Source organism: Mrakia frigida (genome assembly GCF_051309035.1).
Source record: "Mrakia frigida strain ATCC 22029 unplaced genomic scaffold BDY24scaffold_16, whole genome shotgun sequence".
Classification (NCBI taxonomy): Eukaryota; Fungi; Basidiomycota; class Tremellomycetes; order Cystofilobasidiales; family Mrakiaceae; genus Mrakia; species Mrakia frigida.
In genome coordinates, this window is record NW_027481265.1 from 264,298 (window position 1) to 280,529 (window position 16,232).

At 54.9% G+C, this 16,232-nt stretch overlaps 5 protein-coding genes across 5 annotated transcripts; 1 reads left to right on the top strand and 4 right to left on the bottom strand.

Moving 5' to 3' along the window:
• Positions 1 to 1,673: 1,673 nt before the first annotated feature.
• BDY24DRAFT_351580 (uncharacterized protein) lies at positions 1,674 to 3,431 on the bottom strand. The gene is made up of 6 exons (XM_076637719.1): positions 3,312 to 3,431; positions 3,112 to 3,196; positions 2,732 to 2,993; positions 2,450 to 2,639; positions 2,074 to 2,331; positions 1,674 to 1,979 (listed from the first exon to the last, which is right to left on the bottom strand). The coding sequence occupies exons 1-6, from the start codon at positions 3,369 to 3,371 to the stop codon at positions 1,800 to 1,802; spliced, it is 1,035 nt and encodes a 344-aa protein (XP_076496462.1). The 5' UTR covers positions 3,372 to 3,431; the 3' UTR covers positions 1,674 to 1,799.
• Positions 3,432 to 4,895: 1,464 nt separating this feature from the next.
• Positions 4,896 to 6,947, bottom strand: BDY24DRAFT_64307 (uncharacterized protein). The gene has a single exon (XM_076645038.1). It carries the CDS (start codon positions 6,670 to 6,672, stop codon positions 4,978 to 4,980), a length of 1,695 nt encoding a protein of 564 aa, XP_076496463.1. The 5' UTR covers positions 6,673 to 6,947; the 3' UTR covers positions 4,896 to 4,977.
• On the bottom strand, positions 6,948 to 9,242 carry BDY24DRAFT_64306 (uncharacterized protein). The gene is made up of 7 exons (XM_076645037.1): positions 8,957 to 9,242; positions 8,823 to 8,868; positions 8,549 to 8,734; positions 8,312 to 8,436; positions 7,892 to 8,198; positions 7,103 to 7,814; positions 6,948 to 6,989 (listed from the first exon to the last, which is right to left on the bottom strand). The coding sequence occupies exons 1-6, from the start codon at positions 9,047 to 9,049 to the stop codon at positions 7,336 to 7,338; spliced, it is 1,236 nt and encodes a 411-aa protein (XP_076496464.1). The 5' UTR covers positions 9,050 to 9,242; the 3' UTR covers positions 6,948 to 6,989; positions 7,103 to 7,335.
• Position 9,243: 1 nt separating this feature from the next.
• BDY24DRAFT_64305 (uncharacterized protein) lies at positions 9,244 to 10,263 on the bottom strand. Its single transcript, XM_076645036.1, has 2 exons — positions 9,869 to 10,263; positions 9,244 to 9,765 (listed from the first exon to the last, which is right to left on the bottom strand). Exons 1-2 carry the CDS (start codon positions 10,048 to 10,050, stop codon positions 9,414 to 9,416), a joined length of 534 nt encoding a protein of 177 aa, XP_076496465.1. The 5' UTR covers positions 10,051 to 10,263; the 3' UTR covers positions 9,244 to 9,413.
• A 2,847-nt stretch (positions 10,264 to 13,110) lies between these two features.
• Positions 13,111 to 15,364, top strand: BDY24DRAFT_389597 (ABC transporter permease). Its single transcript, XM_076640557.1, has 11 exons — positions 13,111 to 13,341; positions 13,413 to 13,557; positions 13,659 to 13,668; positions 13,750 to 13,783; positions 13,908 to 13,930; positions 14,042 to 14,257; positions 14,336 to 14,434; positions 14,507 to 14,564; positions 14,663 to 14,737; positions 14,820 to 14,881; positions 14,978 to 15,364. Exons 1-11 carry the CDS (start codon positions 13,314 to 13,316, stop codon positions 15,119 to 15,121), a joined length of 894 nt encoding a protein of 297 aa, XP_076496466.1. The 5' UTR covers positions 13,111 to 13,313; the 3' UTR covers positions 15,122 to 15,364.
• Positions 15,365 to 16,232: the final 868 nt, after the last annotated feature.

Consider the following 16,232-nt stretch of genomic DNA (forward strand, 5'->3'; position numbering starts at 1 on the left):
TCCTCGCCCTCTTCTTTTCCCCATCCGGTCTCTCCTCATCCTCGTAGTACTGCTTCCTCCCCCGTTTCAGTTTTCCTCCCTCTCCATCCGACGGCTCCGAGTCTTGGTCTTCAGCGGCTTCGGTTGAACGGGCGCGTTTGCGAGGCTTGGAGGGAGGAGGGGAGTAGGAGTCCGAGTCGGAGTCGGAGTTGGATTGAGGTTGGACGGTGGGTTTTCGGGCGGGTTCGGAGGAGGACGCGACGTTCGTTTGAGCCTTGGGTTTGGGTTTCGTTGACTTCCGAGTTGGTTCGTCCGACTCCTCGTCGTCGTCTCGAGCAGAAGCAGCAGGAGGTCTCCCTCGTTTCCTCCTCGGCGGCACGTCGCCCTCCATCTCGTCGTCGTCGTCCGAGAAGATGACTTTCTTCTTCTTCTTCTTCGGCTCCGGTTGACGTTCGGGTTTAGGTTTGGACTTGAGCAAGCTCCGGTCGATGGCAGGGGAGACGTCGGGGAGGTCGTCGTCGTCGTCGTTTGAGGAGAGGTTTGGGTTGGAGGGACGGGCAGGAGGGTGTTTCGGACGCTTTGAAGCTGAGTGGGAGGTGGCAGTGGTAGCTTTGCGAGAGTAGGTGTTGCTGCTGGTGGTGGTGGTGGTTCGATGAGTGGGAGGAGGAGAGTCGTTCGTCGACCCCGAGGGGAGAGGGTCTGCTGTCGCGACGGACGAAGGAGGAGCTCCTTTCGGCCGCGAAGCGACGGATCCGTCGTTGGTGGTAGTTGCTTTGAGAGGTTTAGAATGATCGTATCGAGGGATGAGGACGATGACTGAAGTTTCCGTGTCGTAGCCACTCGTCTCGTCCTGCTCGACGTCAACACCTCCCTCTCCCTCCTTCCCCTTGATCTCGACGTCCTGCATCTCCTGATCCGAATCCGAATCCTCGATCACGATGGTTTCCTGAGCCTTGTTGTCGTTTGATCGAGAAAATCGTTTCTCGTTCTTCTTCGACGAAGAGGACGAGTCGTTGGGAGGAAGAGGAAGGTCGGGAGGGAACGAAGGTGGTTGAGCTTCGAGATCGGGTTGAGGCTCGTCGTCGTCGGAGCCGAAGAGCGGGGAGGGGGACCCTATAGATTGGAATGGAAGATGTAGAGAAAGAAGAAGCATGGATGAGCCTTTGCTGGTACAGAAGTTGAGCTCGGATGAAAGCTGAACGAGCGAGCTCAAACCTCCATGTTTCCTTCCCTTTGTTCTCTGTCTTTCCTCTCTCTTCGCACGCTCCATCCAACTCCGCTCTCAAGCTCAGAGTAAAACAAGACTCACGAGAAGCATCCTCAGCCATCCTGACCGCCTCCTTATCCTTCTTCTTCTTCTTCTTCGACGGAGCTTGATCGTCCTTCTTTGAGCTCGACCGTCCTCCTCCGCGAGCTGATGGAGCTCCTCGAGAACCCGACCCGGAGCCGTTGGAGGGCTGCTGCTTGTTGAACTTTCTCTTGAGTTTAGAGATCGAGGAAGAAGAGGCCGGAGCCATCGCTGTGGAGTGGGCGGGCGAAGAGTGGAAGGAAGAGAGGAAGAGGGAAGGTCGAAGTTGGAGGAGAGGTCGAAGGGGGTCGGAGAAAGGGACTGTCTTGCGTTTCAGCTGTCTTTGTCTTCGGAGGCAAAAAGTTCAAGTCGAGGGATTCCACAGGAACTCTACTTCGATATCCGAACTTCTCTTCGATCTGGAAAAACGCGTGCTCAACCTCTCTCTCCCTCGCTCTCGCTCCCGCTCTCTCCCAATCGCGTCCTTTCTCCTCTCTCCCTCTCTCACAAAACAAGATCCATTGCATCTAATCTACTCCGCCTCACTAGCAGCCCTGACCATCTTCAACACCTTCTCATGCGACCACCTGTGCGAGGCGAAGATGCCCGTCGAGCGGAACACTCGTCCAGTACCAAACGTGATCTCCTCGCCCTCCAGCGTACTGATGCAACCTCCCGATTCCGTTACGAGCAGAGAGCCTGGGGCATGGTCCTGCAAATTACACATCCCAACAGAACAACAGCAAAATCGAGGGGAAAGGGGGTCAGATTCTGAGAAACGAAACAAAGAACCCGCCCAAACTCACCCAGATCTTCTCCTCAAATACCTTTCCCCTGGGCAGTCTCACACGGAAGAACAGCCCTCCTCCCCCTCGGCAGAGCTCGCAGTATTTGGCTTGACTGTCGATCTGCATGGGGGGGACTGTGATTCCCAGGAGCTCAGCAGCTCTGGCGGAGAGAGCTTGGTCGGAGTGATGAGGGTCGTAGGATTCGAGCAACGGGGTGTCGGGTCCGAGAGAACGAATTCGGAGGGTTGTACGGGTATGGGGCAGGGTGGTTGGGTGCTGCAAGCGAGTGAGCGAACGAAGGAAACGTCCGAAGGTGAGTGAGGGGGACGCGTCTCGTTTCGTTTCTCTTCCTCAGAACGAAGATACAAAGGGGAGATTTGGGGTAGTTACGCACCATATAAGCTCCATGCCCCTTCCTAGCAACAAACACCACCCCCTTAGGTCCCTTCTCGTCAGTCGGATCCACTAGCATGTTGGGGCAGCCGATAACCGAAAGGATGGTTTTACCTCCTTCGATCAAAGCGAGGCAGACGGCGAATTGATCCCCTCTCACGAAGCCCTTGGTTCCGTCGATGGGATCACACCTGGATCAGCATAGGAACAAATGGAAGGGATGCGGGTGAGTGAGTACGAGGAAGACGAGAGACGAGAAGGGAGGGCTGAAAAAGAGACCCACGTCCAAAACCTCCCCATCCCACCTTCGAACTTGCCTCCTCTGTCAATCGCTTCCAGCAACGTCTCCTCCCACTCTTGGCCTTCTCCAACGGGGAGTTTAGCCTCCGTGAGGGTTTCTGTGACGAGACTGGTTACTCGTTCACGGAGGAGGGCTGAGGAGGGAAGACGGAGGTCGTCGCTGTCTTCCTCGCCGACGAGAGGATCGAAGGGGAAAGCTTGGAGGAGGAGACGCGAGATGATGGCTTGGGACGCGAGGTCGGCGACTGGGTGGCGGTTGAGGTTTTGATTGAAGAGGGAGGGAGGAAGAGGAGAAGTCGTTCGTGAGCTCGAGTTTCTTCCCTTCGCCCTCCTGGGATCTGGAAGAGTAGAGCGAGGACTAACCTGTTACGGGAGTCTTATCATCCTTGATCTGAACGTCTCCTTTGACGAGTCGGTGGAAAACTTTGAGGGTGAGAGAGCAGGCGAGCTACGAAAGACGAGAAGGAAGGAGGGAGGGAAGGAGAGTTCGAGCTCAGGAGCTTCAGCCTTTGTCGCTTCCTACGACCTTCGAGGAGTATGTATGTATTCGAGTCGAGACTCACCAGAACAGCCTGAACAGCGACTTCTTCCTCCTTGAGAAGATATTTGGGATCTGACGACATGATGGCTTGTGGCAAAGGGGGAAAGAAAAGAAAACGGGAGAAGGGAGTTCGAAGCTCACCTTCACGACGACCTTCCTCCTCCTTCTCCCTATAGTTTCCTTCAATCTTCGAACCTCGGCATTCACGGAGTCGCTAAAATCCTCGGTATCTCGGATCAGGATCCCCAGGAGTACAAGAAGTGGGCTGCTGGACATAATCTTAGGAAGGTCGAGAAGATGGAAGAGTTGGTGAGCTCGCTCCTCCTCTTCTTCCTCTTTCCCTTCCCCCTGCTTTCGGCTGACCGAATTCTACTCGCTCTCGTTTGGGAACGACTCTTCGATGTTCTAGTTCGATGTCTTCGTCAAAATGGCTTTCAAAGGTCATCACGTCCTCCCAGAATACGAACTCGAACGAGCCATCTTCCAGGTCAACCGTCGCTCCTCCGTCTCCCTCTCCCTCTTCTCCTCTTCTCTCTTTCACTCTCTCCCTCGTCAGTACGGTCGCTTGACTTGTTCACATTCCTTACCTTTCCCATCAGTGCAAATTCGCAGCTACCTACCTTCCTCGTTTCATCGAAGCTCTCGTCTTCTTCCCCGTCGACTCCTCCGTCGGAGGCTGGTTCCACGGTCTCTTCAAAACCTACATCCAAGGAACCCCTTACTCCGCTCTCTACGCTAGAAACCACCCTGAGGCTCTCTTCCTTCTCGGAAAGTGGGGAAACGAGAGAGGGAGAGAGGCTGCGAGGCGCGTCGCTGAGCTCCTCTTCTTCTTCTTCGTCTGTTGCCTCAGCTCATCAGAAGAAGCACTGGAAACTTCATAAGAAACTCTGCTTACATCCGAAGTGGTAGTTGACCCCTCGATGGCGAATGATCTCGACGCGGGAGGGATTGAGTCCGTCGTCGTCGAGATGGGACACGCCGGAAAATAAAGGGATCCAATGTCGCTCACCTTCAGTTTCTTCGTCGTCTTGCAAACCGAGTTGAGAGAGAGGTAGTCAGATCACCTCGAAAGCTGTCGATACCTCACGAGGATCCATTACTTCTCCTCTTGTTCCTCCTCTCCTTTCCTGGAGACTCCCGTGTCGAGCCAGCTCGTCGCTTCCCATCCTTTCTTCCATCCCTGCCACAAAAGAAGAAACAGCAGTCAAATTAATAATGTGGCAAAACAAAGGAAGGAGATCGATCAACCGAGGCGTGAAAAAGGAGACGAAACGAAGCGAAACAAAGGCGTCGAAGAAACACGGACGCTCGGGACACGAGAGAAGCAAAAAAAAAACGTCGAAGAGAGACCGTAAGAATTGAGAAGGAGCACAAGTGAGAAGTGGAGAAAGAAGAAACACAGTAGGGTTGTTGTGGTTGGGGTGGGAGGCACGTTACGTAAGTAATAAAGAAACGGGAAGAGAGAGCGGGAGCGGGAGATGGGGGAAAGGGAGGGAGATGGCGAGACTAGGTAGCACGAGGGCATAACGAAAAGAGAGAGAGAGAGAGAAACGTTTTAGGTGGGGGGGATGAGATGGAGGTAGGGTAGGGTAGGTAGGAAGTCAAACGAAAAACACGAGAAACAAGAAGGAACAAAGACGACCTCGAGAACGCGACGAGTCCCTCTCCTCACTCTCTCCTTCGACCAACTAGGACGAGTTGATCAACCACCCAGACGACCCGTTCGTCCCTTCCAACTGCGTCCCCTCCCAATCGAACCCTCCTCCGACTCCTCCTCCCGAGAAGTAGGAATCCTCTCCCATCTCCGACCAGATCTCCATCCCGTTCTCTCCCAACGGCGTCTGGAGAGGCAGAGGACTGATGCTCTTCGACGATGAAGGGTTGGTGTCTCCTGCTATCGAGGAAGGGATGAGGACCGAAAGGCTCTCTGCGGAGGCGTCGGCGGAGGAAGGGTTGGCGGAGATGGAGTTGTTTCGAGCGAAAGGGTTGGGTGTGGATCGGTTCGTGAGGGGAGGAGGGAGGTTGGCTGAATCGGAAGTGGAAGCGGTGGCGTTGGTGTTGGAAGATCGGAAAGGGAGGAGCCGTGGAGGGGAGATGGCTTCCTTGACGGAAGCTGGGGATTCGTCGTGAGGACCGGACGAGTGAAGGAGGTCGGGAGTTTGAGCATCGATGGGCCTTGGATCCGACGAGGACGACGATCCTACTTTTCGACTGCTGCTTCCTTGACTGTTGCCTGCTCCACCGTCATCTTCCGTAGGAGCGACGATCTCCTCGTCGGCCTCCTCCTCGTCCTCGTACTGCGACGCGTCGAGGAAGAACGAGATATCGAAGTCCTCGACTGGAGACTTGGGCGACGCCGGTCGGTTCGAGTCCTGTATGGAGTTGGAAGAGTAGCCGAGGGAGTTGTAGGGGAGGGAAGAGGTGGAGGCGATGGGGTAGGAGGAAGAGGAAGAGGATCCGTAGGTCGAAGGTTGGCGGATGTCCCTCATCGCTCGAGCCAGAGCGGTATGGTCGAGTCCGTTGGGTCCTCCTCCTCCGTCGTGGAAGGTATTGGGGACTCCTCCAGCGTTGGAAGCATCGATCTGAGCCTGATGAAGGTTGTTCCACTGGCTTTGGAAGAACGAGACGGGGTCCTTTGCTGCTGCTCGAACCTCCTCCTGCCGACGACGCTCCTCCCAGCCGTCCATCTGCAAACCCAACACCGACGCAGGATCCGTTGCTACGACTCCAGTCGGTACCGATGGTCCCTGAGAGGGAACTTCGACCACATCCTCCTCTCGATCCCTCTTCTCCAACTCCTCCTTGACCTGGTCCAACGTCGACCTTCCCGTTCCCGACGTCGACGACTTCCGGTTCCCCGCTGACGGCTTCTCCTTCTTGTTTCCAGCTGCCTTCGGCGTTCCCTTCTTGGACGAAGCTGGCGACTTTCCGTTCGCTGGAGGGGACTGCTCGGCGTTGATGGGAGTTCGAAGCTCGGCTGGCGTCGTCGCTGCTGGGGAAGGGGAAGCGATTCCTCCGACGGAAGACGTCCTCGCTCGCTTCGATGGTGGAGGAGCTCGAAGATCCTCTGGACGAAGTCGACCGGCGAAAGTCGAAGGATCCGGGAGGTTCGTTGCGAGCTGGGACTGGTTCTCCTGCTGCTGTTGCTGAAGAGCAGCAGCTTGCTGGAGTTGCTGCTGAGCTTGAAGTTGCTGCTGTTGAAGGAACTGCTGCTGCTGGAGCTGGCGTTGCTGATCGTTCTGCTGAGGTCGGTTCATGAGGGTTTGGACGGTGGTGTGGACGTAGTGGATGAAGCGACCGATCTGCGTTCGAAGACCCATGATCTCGTTTCGACCGAGGATGATTCGACCTTGAGAGGCGTTCCAGCTGGCGTTCTTCCACATGGCGATCTTGAGGAGGGAAGGACGGCGAGGAAGAGCGACGGAAGGGGAGAGGAGGGAAAAGAGACGCGTCGGGTCGTCAGTTCGACTTTTTCACCCGGATGAGGAAGAGAGGTTAGACTAGAGGGGAAAAGATAAGCTACTCACCATCTGCGTGACTCTGTTACAAGCAGCAACGGTCTCGGTCGTATGGCTGAGGATCCGGAAGAGAGTGAGACGCTTCTCGGCCTCTCCGATTTGACCCTGGAGATCTCGTAGAGCGGTGGTGATCTCGTTCTTCTCCTCGTCCGAGAGACCCTCGACCTCCTTCTGAGTAGCACCTGAGTAACGAAGGAAAGAAGATCGAAAGGGAAAGGGGAAAGGTCGTCAGCAACGAGCTCTCGAGACGTCGACTCCTCGAACGAGCGAGAGCAGAAGAGGACGATAAACTCACGAAGCTTCTCGACGAGCTGCTCAATCATGTGGTTGATGACGAGCTTCGACTTCTGAGTGTCCTCCGGCGTAGGAGCTACAAAAGGTCTAGGACCGCCGTCCTGAGGCTGCTGTCCGACTCCTCCACTCGCCGGTCTCGGAGGCACTCCTCCAGCGACGGCTCCTCCTCCCATCGACGACGACGGCTGGTTCCCTGAACCTCGAGCAGTAGCCTCGGCGAACTGCTGCTGCTGCCTAGCCCAAGCAAACGTCGCTGCGTTCGGCTGACCTCCTCCAACGGATCCAGGCTGGACTTGTGGCGACGATCCGTTGTTGTTGGCGAGGTTGGCGTTCTTCTGAGCCATGTAGATCTCGAGTTGCCGTGAGAGATCGGGTGGCAGGGTGAGGGAGTCTCGCTGAACCTGATCCATCTGGGAGATTTTTTCGAGGACCGTGTTGATTTCGGCCTGGGGAGGCTGCTGTTGCTGGGACTGCTGCTGCTGATGCTGGTGCTGCTGCTGCTGTTGTTGACCAAGCTGAGGAGACTGGTTGACGAGTCTCGATTCTGTAGCGGCGTTCCTCCAGGCGTCCTCGAACGAGAGCAGGTACGTTCCGAAGATGTCTGCGACCTGGTTGGCGGTGTCGGGAGTCGAACGAGGGATTCCGTCGGGTCCAGAGGACGAAGCCAAACCGAGATGAGCACCGACGACGGGCCAAAGATTGCGAGCCTTGACCTGTGAGAGAGGAGGAACAACGAAGATCAGAAGGCGAGCTCGAACGAAGAGGAACGGCGAGAGAGACTTCAACGAACGTTCTCGCTTCCTCCTTCCGACACCACCTTCACATACAAATCGAACAGGTCGATCTGCCTCCCCTCGACCGTCGGCGACGACTGAATCGTGATTCCCTTCCTCTGGAACATCTCCGAGAGCTTCTTGAAGAAGCTCGTCCTCTGCTGACCTGCGTCGACGGGAGCGTTGAACGAAGTTCCGGGATTCGGACGAGCTTGGAGGTTGGGAGAGTTGTTGAAGTTGGGAGGGAGACCGTTGTTGACGAACTGGTTCTGGTGCGTGTTGGGTTGGTTGAAGGAGGGGTTGGGAGAGGAGTGGATGTTGGGGCTGGAAGAAGGGAAGGACGCGACGAGGGAAAGGGTGAAGAGAAGTGATGGACGAAGGTCAGCTCATCTGTATAGAACTCGACGGATAGCAGAGATGGAAGGAAAAAGACGTACAGGTTCCCGTTCTGGACCAAAGGAAGGTTCCGAGACTGAGCTTCTCGAACGAGAGCTCGAAGCTGAAGCGTCCACTCGCCCATGGCCGTCTTGGCTCTGTCGACTTGTTCGTCGGGGACCTGACCCTATAGAAGAGAAGAAAAAATGAGCGATACGAGGGAGAGTCAGCGATCGAAGAAGGGAAGGGGGTGATCTCGAAGTAAGAAGGACGGAGGGAGGAAGGAGGAGGGAGCTCACGTTCGTCAAACTCAGCTCGAGATTCTTGACCTTGGAGGTCAAGCTGGTGATGACCTTCCCAAGCTGTTCGTTCCCCATCTTGGCGATGTCTGGACGTTGCTGTTGCTGAGCCTGCGAGGGAGGTTGAGAGGATCCAGACGAGTTCCGCTCGTGAGAGGAGTTCTGGTTGACCATCTGGTTCGACTGCTGCTGCTGAGCAACGTTGGCTGAGAAGGAGAAGGCGAAGGGAGGTCAGAGGATACTTTGAGAGGCTCTTGAAAGTGACGAGACTCACTAGACTTCGGTTGCCGTGACTGATGAGCGGCGAGGAGTTGCTTGAGCTGAAGAAAGGAGAGAGGGAAAGGTCGTCAGCTTCTCGGATCCGACTTTCCCAACTCAATCGACCCTCGTCTCGAGAAGTAGACTCACCTGAACCATCTGCTCTCCCGATAGGTTTCCCTGGTGCCAGTCCTTGATCATGTTCATCCCTTGAGGTCCCATGTTGGTGAGGATGGCGACCATCGCAGGAGGGATGTTGGCTGCTTGTCGTCCGTTGTTGAGTTGAGGGTTCTGCTGCTGCTGCTGCTGTTGCTGCTGCTGGGAATTGGAGTTTTGCTGCTGCTGCTGTTGTTGCTGCTGCTGGTGTTGGTTGGGAAGTTGTAGACTGAACTGAGGCTAGAGAAAGAGGGGGAAGAACGAGAGAGAACGCTGATGAGTGAAAGGAAGGAGAACAAGGTCGGTTCGAACCGAACGAGTCCGCTTACCTGGTTCGGGTTGAACGACGGTGGACCTCCAGGGAACTGCTGCTGCTGACCATGCTGGTTGTTGGCGAGTAGAGCCTTACAACGAAGAGACGGCGGAGAAAAGGAAGAAACGTTAGAACGAACTAATTCGCCCGACTGGCCCGCCTCTCCTCCCGACTCTTCCTCGTCCTGCCACAGCTTCCTTTCAATCCACTCAAGCGCTTCTCAAACAACGCAAACAGAAGGCTCACCTGTAGCAGCGCATGCTGACCCGCAATCCCGACCTGACCTGGGCCCGAAGGCATCTGAAGCTGACCTCCTCCTGGAAGTCGACCGTTCCTCGAGTTAGCCTCCTGCAGGGCCTTCATGACGTTGGCCTGCTGAGCTGCTGAGCCAGGGTTGTTCTGGTTCTGGTTGTGGTTCTGGAGCTGATTCTGGTTGAGGTTGTTTGGGTTTCCTCCGTTGTTCTGCTGCAGTTGACGGAAGGAGTTGAGACTGGAGGGAGAGGAGGAAGGAAGGAGCAGAGGGAGGAGGTCAGCGAGAGAGAGAGGAGGAACGAAGAGCGCAAGAGGAAGAGCATTGAGAAGTCAAGACTTACAGCTGTCCAACGAGAAGGTCGAGGAGGATTGAATGGCGAGAGAGATGGAAATGGGGGAGGAAAGGATGAAGAGAAGAAAGAGCGTCAGCTTGAGGTTCAACGCGTGCCTCGAGGGGAACTCTTTCCATCCAAAACGTCGGACTCGAGCGTCGTAGAGAGAAAGAGAAGAAATGTGGAAGCATCAAGGTGGGTGACGGGTGCGTGAAGCTCTAGTCCCACCTTGAATGAGATTGTTGGAAGCAAAGGGGAGGGAGGCAGGGATGTTACAAGGTTGCAGGAGGGAGGTGAGAGGGAAGGAAGGGACGGAAGGGGGATGGCCTTCCAGGCCAACCTCGTCGCTCTCTCCCCCACCGAGAGATGATCTCCTTTTTCAACCTAGGGAAAGAAGACTCGGCCATCAAGTGTACGATCATCTCAAAGAGAGAGCTTCACTTGATGTGTGGATTCGTACGGATCGAATCCGAGAAAGGACGAGGTCGACGAAACAACGAGTCCCTTCGCTCGACCTCTCCTCCCTCCGCTCCTCTTTCACCTCCCCTTCCCTTCGTCCAACATCCCACAGCGTACGACTTGGACGAGACCCAGGAAAAGAAGAAGAAGATTCCTACTTACCTGACTGGAAGCTGCTGGGTTGAAGGCCTGACCCGAGTTGTGCTTCGCTTGAGCTTGCTGGGCCATCGCCTGAGCCCACATCGCATGGTCCACTCCTCCTCCAAGATTAGGAGGAAACCCTGACCGTCCTCCCTGGTTGTTGTTGTTGTTATTGTTGTGATTGTTGTTGTCCGACATGATTCGAAAGGAGAAGAAGGGAGGGAGCAAAGGAGGGAGGGAGGGAGGGAGGGAGGAACCTGAGAGACGACCTTCGAAGGAAGCCTGGGGCAAGGAAGGGTCGGTGTCGCTCGCTCGAAAGGGGAAAGGGGAGATTTTACTCGACTGGAGTAGAAGGCGACTACCAGGAGAAGGTCGAGAGGGAGGAGGAGCGAGAAGGGAAAAGAGCGAGAGGGGAGGGAAGGAGAGAGGTGGACGTCTGAGGTGAGATTCGAGGAGAGAGGAGGGAAAGAGGTTGGGCAGGCTCACGACTCGCTTTTCTTTCGAAACCAAAACACTCGTTAATCTCGAACCACCACCATCGAGTAGCCACGTTCAGCATCTGTATCCTCGTACGAAGTCGCGTCTTTTCTCAGCAATGGGGGAGGCAGGATTTCGACCTTTGCGCTGTCTCACGTCCCCTCGTCCGACTGGAAACCTCCACGAGGTTGTGCTTTCTCTTCCCCCTCTGTAGGTGATCTCAGGAGACTTTTGGCTCTTAATTAAGAGCAAAATACATACTTAAGGCTGTTCTGACTTCCTCTTTCATTTAGCAGGTTTTCGCTCCAGGAAGAGGGAAGCGAATCTCCCTCAGATGAACAGCTCGACGTCGAGTCCGGACCTGCTCCGTTTCTTCCCTCCTTCCATCCTTCGAAGCTGACTTCCGCACCCGTCGCCATTCTTACCAGCAGGGTCTTCTCTCGTTCCCAAAGGGTCAGAACCGGAAAATCACCCACTTTCGACCTTCTCTCCCTCTCTTTCTCTTCACCGTCCCTTTCACGAGCGCATCTCGTCTTCCTCCCCCTCCCCTCTCCCTTCCTTTCTCAAAATACTTTCCTCGACAGCACGTCCGGGGGACCTTGCATGCCATAGCGCAGATGCTCGTTTGGCTTTCGACTCGAACTCTCGAGCCAGGCGCGTCTTCCTACAAAGTCACGTCTGGTTTTCGGCTCGACGTTGCCTCTTCCCTCCCCTCTACTACTTTGCTCCTGCTTCAGCATCACTATCCAGTAAATGTTTCCTCTCGAGGAGCGTTCTGGCCTCTGAATTGCGTTCCTAGCTCGTTCAATTCGAGCGTTCTTTCTCCTCGTCCGTCTCACTCTCCAACGAGATGGTTCTCCATCCTCTGCTCCCATTCTCTAGATCGACCAGCACATCTACATCGCTCCCTTTTCTCATCTGCTACTCTATCGATTTATCGACCTCTTCCGTCTCTCTGCTCTTCTCCCCTGTCCTCTCTCCCTCTTCTTTCCTGCTTCTCGTCGACCCTTGTCCTCCCAGTCGTTTCACTCACCCTCTTTGGATGATGATGAAGATCCGGTACACGACTTTGAGCGCGTTTTTACATTTCACCACGCCTTCCAGGACATCTTCTTCGTCTTCTCCTCCATCGAGCTAAGGGAGACCTTCTCGACGCGTCCTTGGTTTCTTCCCATCGTTATCTCGCTGTCCCTTCCGCCGCCGCCTCTCTCTAGCCGTTCCCCTCTATCTCGTATCCCCGCTTTCCCCACGGCTCCGTCTGTCTCGCTTGATCTTTCCGGTTCTCCAGTCGAAGCTTTGAACAGGTCGGTGGACGCATGGCTCCCAACCTCCATCTCGCTTCGTCGAAGCTCGCAGCGCTTCCTTTCCCTCGACCATCACCATCGCAGACAACATCTTCGAGCCATGATCCTCGACAACCCATCCTCTATCAAGAAGCAACAAGAAGCCTCGTCGTCGCCGGTCAAAGCAGAGGTGAGCTTGAGCGCTTCTTCCTCCCCCCCCCCCCGTCCGATCTCTTCTTTGAAGACTGACCTCTCCTTCCTTCCTTCTCTATTTTCCTTCCTGTGCAGAACGTCATTCCTCCTCCAGCCTACTCGGAAGCAGCATCGACTTCTCGTCGCGCCGACTCTTCTCTTCAGTCCTCCTCGTCGTCGTCCGTCGCCCGAGACTCCCAATCCTCCCCTCTCGCCTCTCCGACCGATTCAGCACCAAAATCCGCCTTTGGACTCGTGGCCTGCTGCGATAGAGAAGTCACGGGGGAGCATTCGAGAGGTTGGGCGATCCAGATTGGGTCAGGGAGGTTGGGGAAGACGTGTCCGAGGAGGAGGGAGTGAGAGAGGAGAGGGCGTGAGGGTTGCATGTTCGGTAGAAATTCAAAAGCTTGATGTGCTGTACGTACGACTTGGGAGTTGGGGGGATGGCTAGGCAGTGAAGAGGAGGAGGAACGCGACGCGTCGAAGTCCTCGTCGGTTTGCTCTGAGTGATTCGCCTTCATCGGGGGATTTGGATAGCCCGACCGATCTAGTCTGTCGGGTTCACTTCGTTGTCTCTCTCTCTGCGTGTTCGGTCCCTTTTGCTCAATCTTGAGGCGTACTGTAGATGGCCAAACGAAAGAATCGAAAGTCGAGATCGGATCCTTGTTTTGCTTTCTTCCCTCCCTCCGAACTTCATTTCTCGACTTGAAAACATGGTTCGAACACTCTAGCCACCGATAGCTTTCCTTTGCTGAATCCACAGGTTTTCTCAGCCAAAAAAAGGAAACAAAACGTGCGTCGAACAACTCGCATGACGCTGCCCGAAAACGAGCTCTCTCCGACCTGCTCCCTCTTCCCTCCCTCTTCCTTCAAACGCTCACCGACGCTTCCTCAGCCCCATCATGTCGGACGATCAACCACCCCTCACCTGTACGCTCTACCTCTCCTTCGATTCGTCTACAAAGCTGACCTGTTTCTCTGGGTTGGGACTCAAACAACAGACTTCAACGTTGGCCTTGCCTTTTCCTTCATCACTCTCGACGCCGTCCTCTCTCTCGTCTTCGGACTTGGGATCGGAACGACCTTGGTTGTCGCTGCTGTGAGATGTGTGGTTCAGCTCAGTGTCATGAGTCTGATTTTGGATAGGTGAGTGAATTGAAGGGAGGAGAAGAGAGAGAGAGAGGGAAAGGGAAGGAGGGAGGGCTGAGCTCACGAGCTGACCGGTTTTTGTTTTTTGTTTGGATCAGCATCTTCGCTGTGAGTTTGATTTCTCTTGATGTCAGGAACTGAGTAGGAAGGTGATCTCCCTAATTGTCGTGCTGATACTCTCCTTCCAAGGCCAACAACCCCTGGGGAGTGGCCGGTATAGTGCGTGAGTTCAACCTCCTCCCTCCCTCGCCTCCTTCGTCTCCTCCCGTTCCACAACCCAAGCTCGCCTCTTTCATTCCCTTGAGCTGACTATCTGCACCCTCTCTTTCCCCCTTTCCGACTGCCAGTCGTCCTCAACCTCCTCGGAGCCGTGAGTCTACAGCTCGTTTCAGCCCAACCTCGCCGCCTCCTCGCCGAATCTCGACGTCAAAGTGTCTTCTGTAGCCCACCTCTGACTTCTTTCTCTCTTCTTCCTCTTCAGTTCGAAGCAGTCTTCAATAAATCTAAGAAGAGGTTCACGAATATGTTCCCGTTCGTCCTCATGTCCCTCTTGATCTCGGTCGTTCCCATCTCGCTCGCTGGATCCGCCGCGATGAGGAGGAACCCCATCTGGAAACCAAATCAGTTCATCCCCGTCTCTGGTATGCTCCTCGGTAATGCGATCTCAGCCATCGGCGTAGGTTCTTCAACGATCTTGGTAAGTTCTGATCGGCCTCTCTCCCTCTCTCTCCCTTCTCTGACACTCCTTCTCCTGTTCGCCTTCCTCCTTTCGCAGAAAGAGTTCACCGACAACAGGGACAAGATCGAGACCTACCTCGCCATGGGAGCTAGTCGGTTCGAGGCTTGTAAACCCGTTGCCAGGGACGCGCTCAAGGTTGGTTGTCCTCTCGCTCTTCTTCCTTCGCGTCTCGAGCTCTGACTGGACCTCCCTCGTTTGCATCTTCAGCTCGCCCTGCTTCCAACGGTCAATCAAATGAGTGTGATCGGACTCATCTCGATTCCCGGTGGGTCTCGTCTTCCCTTCTCCCTCTCCTCTCGACTCGAAACCCAGAACTCTTCTCTGACTCTTTCTTTCTCGCTGGTTGTTCTTTCCTCGCACTAGGACTCATGACCGGAGCTGTCCTCGGAGGAGCTTCCGTCGATCAAGCTGGAAAGCTGCAGATGATCCTCATGTTCAGTGTGTTTCGTTTCCTTTCGTTTCTCTCGTCCTCTCCTCTTTCTCGCCTGAACTTTCCGACCCCTCTCCCTTTCCTTCACAGTGATCTCCGCTTCTTCGGCTCTCTCGGTCCTTTCAGTTATGCTGTGTACCCTTGCTACAGTGGTACGTATCCTTTTCTCTCTTTTCGACTCTGCGAGAGACCAAAGCACAACCTGACGCGTCGCTCTCGTGTTTCGTTTCTTCTTCTGCTTCGCTCAGTGCGACGCTTCTCACCGAATCCGACCCGATCGAATCTACGGAACAGAAACTGTTCTTTCGGGAGGAGTCAAGTCGCTGGGAAGGCTCGTGACGAGAGGTTGGAAGAAGGTCGCGCCGAGGAAGTTGGGAGGTGGACGGTCGTGAGAGGGAAGAGAAGAGGGAGAGGAGATCTTATAGTATCGTATCTCGCAGATCACAACTGGCCTGATAGATGGATCTACCTGGGTTTCAAGGGAGGAGGTCTAGAGAGACCCTTTTCTCAAGCAGCGACCCTCGGCTCGAGGAGGAGCGAGTGATTCGACGTCAGTCGAGCTTCCGCCCAAGAAGAGGTGCTGATATGTATAGAGGCGAGTGAGACACAGTTATTTTCAAGACAATCTACTTGTTTCAAGTTCGCTAATGAATTCCTTTGACCAATCTTCGCTCTCGAGGGAGGGAGCGCGTCCGAGTGAGTTTCGCCGAGTCTCTCTTCCCTTCTTTTCGCCCATCGCGAACGGTCTTTTCCTCATATACTACAGCTTTTAGAAGCTGTAGACGATGCCATTTGGTCCCGCTGACCTCCAAACCCACGAGGAGGCCACTCTCCTCACCCTCGGGCAGCGATTGGGAGGTCAAAGAACCCTCCGATCAGGTACTGCTCTCTCTTGTAACATAGCTCACCTGACTTCCCCGTAGAGAGCATGTTGATGTGCAGAAGATCGAGGAAGGAAGGCTGAATAGTACGAGTCGAAGAGGAAGATCAAAGGACGAGCGACGGTTGCGCTCGCTCCCTTTCGGCGGAGAACAACCAGAGCTAACCGAGTTCAGACCTCCCCTAGACTGTTCTCAGGAGACTTTGAAGATCTCATCTCGCTCTTTGCTTGATTTGAAGAACCGGCGGGACCAGAAAATTGAGCTGGGCTGAATCGAGGTTCGTCGAGTTTAGTCGCTCGCTGCCCTTTTCCCTCCCCGTTCAGCGAGGTTCTTAACTGGTAGACACCTCGATCGAGTTAAAGATAATAACTGACTCCGCATCGGCATTGGACAGATCCTCTACTTGATGCAGACACGGAACCTGATCCTCGGCCTCCAAACTTCGGTCGCCACTCCGCTACTGCTTCCTCTTTCCCCCGAGATCCCCTACCTCCTTGACCTCCTTCAGCCTCAGGAGCACTTTTGAGAGGGGCCAAGCATCGCGTGGGGTTTTCAAGGGGAAGGAAGGGGAAAAGTTGCTTCCCTTTCCTGGGTTCTCCGTTCACGACGACCTTCTTTCTCT

Coding starts and splice junctions, on each gene's coding strand:
- BDY24DRAFT_389597 (XM_076640557.1), top strand. CDS start 13,314: ATGTCGGACGATCAACCACCCCTCACCT. Junction 14,565..14,662: donor CGGACTCATCTCGATTCCCG/GTGGGTCTCGTC, acceptor TCCTCGCACTAG/GACTCATGACCGGAGCTGTC. Junction 14,882..14,977: donor TGTGTACCCTTGCTACAGTG/GTACGTATCCTT, acceptor TGCTTCGCTCAG/TGCGACGCTTCTCACCGAAT.
- BDY24DRAFT_64305 (XM_076645036.1), bottom strand. CDS start 10,050: ATGCTTCCACATTTCTTCTCTTTCTCTCTACGACGCTCGAGTCCGACG. Junction 9,766..9,868: donor GACCTTCTCGTTGGACAGCT/GTAAGTCTTGAC, acceptor CTCTCCCTCCAG/TCTCAACTCCTTCCGTCAAC.
- BDY24DRAFT_64306 (XM_076645037.1), bottom strand. CDS start 9,049: ATGGTCGCCATCCTCACCAACATGGGACCTCAAGGGATGAACATGATC. Junction 8,869..8,956: donor CGGGAGAGCAGATGGTTCAG/GTGAGTCTACTT, acceptor TCCTTTCTTCAG/CTCAAGCAACTCCTCGCCGC. Junction 8,735..8,822: donor GTCACGGCAACCGAAGTCTA/GTGAGTCTCGTC, acceptor GCTCAGCAGCAG/CAGTCGAACCAGATGGTCAA.
- BDY24DRAFT_351580 (XM_076637719.1), bottom strand. CDS start 3,371: ATGTCGTCAGATCCCAAATATCTTCTCAAGGAGGAAGAAGTCGCTGTT. Junction 2,640..2,731: donor GGGATGGGGAGGTTTTGGAC/GTGGGTCTCTTT, acceptor ATGCTGATCCAG/GTGTGATCCCATCGACGGAA. Junction 1,980..2,073: donor TATTTGAGGAGAAGATCTGG/GTGAGTTTGGGC, acceptor TGTAATTTGCAG/GACCATGCCCCAGGCTCTCT.
- BDY24DRAFT_64307 (XM_076645038.1), bottom strand. CDS start 6,672: ATGTGGAAGAACGCCAGCTGGAACGCCTCTCAAGGTCGAATCATCCTC.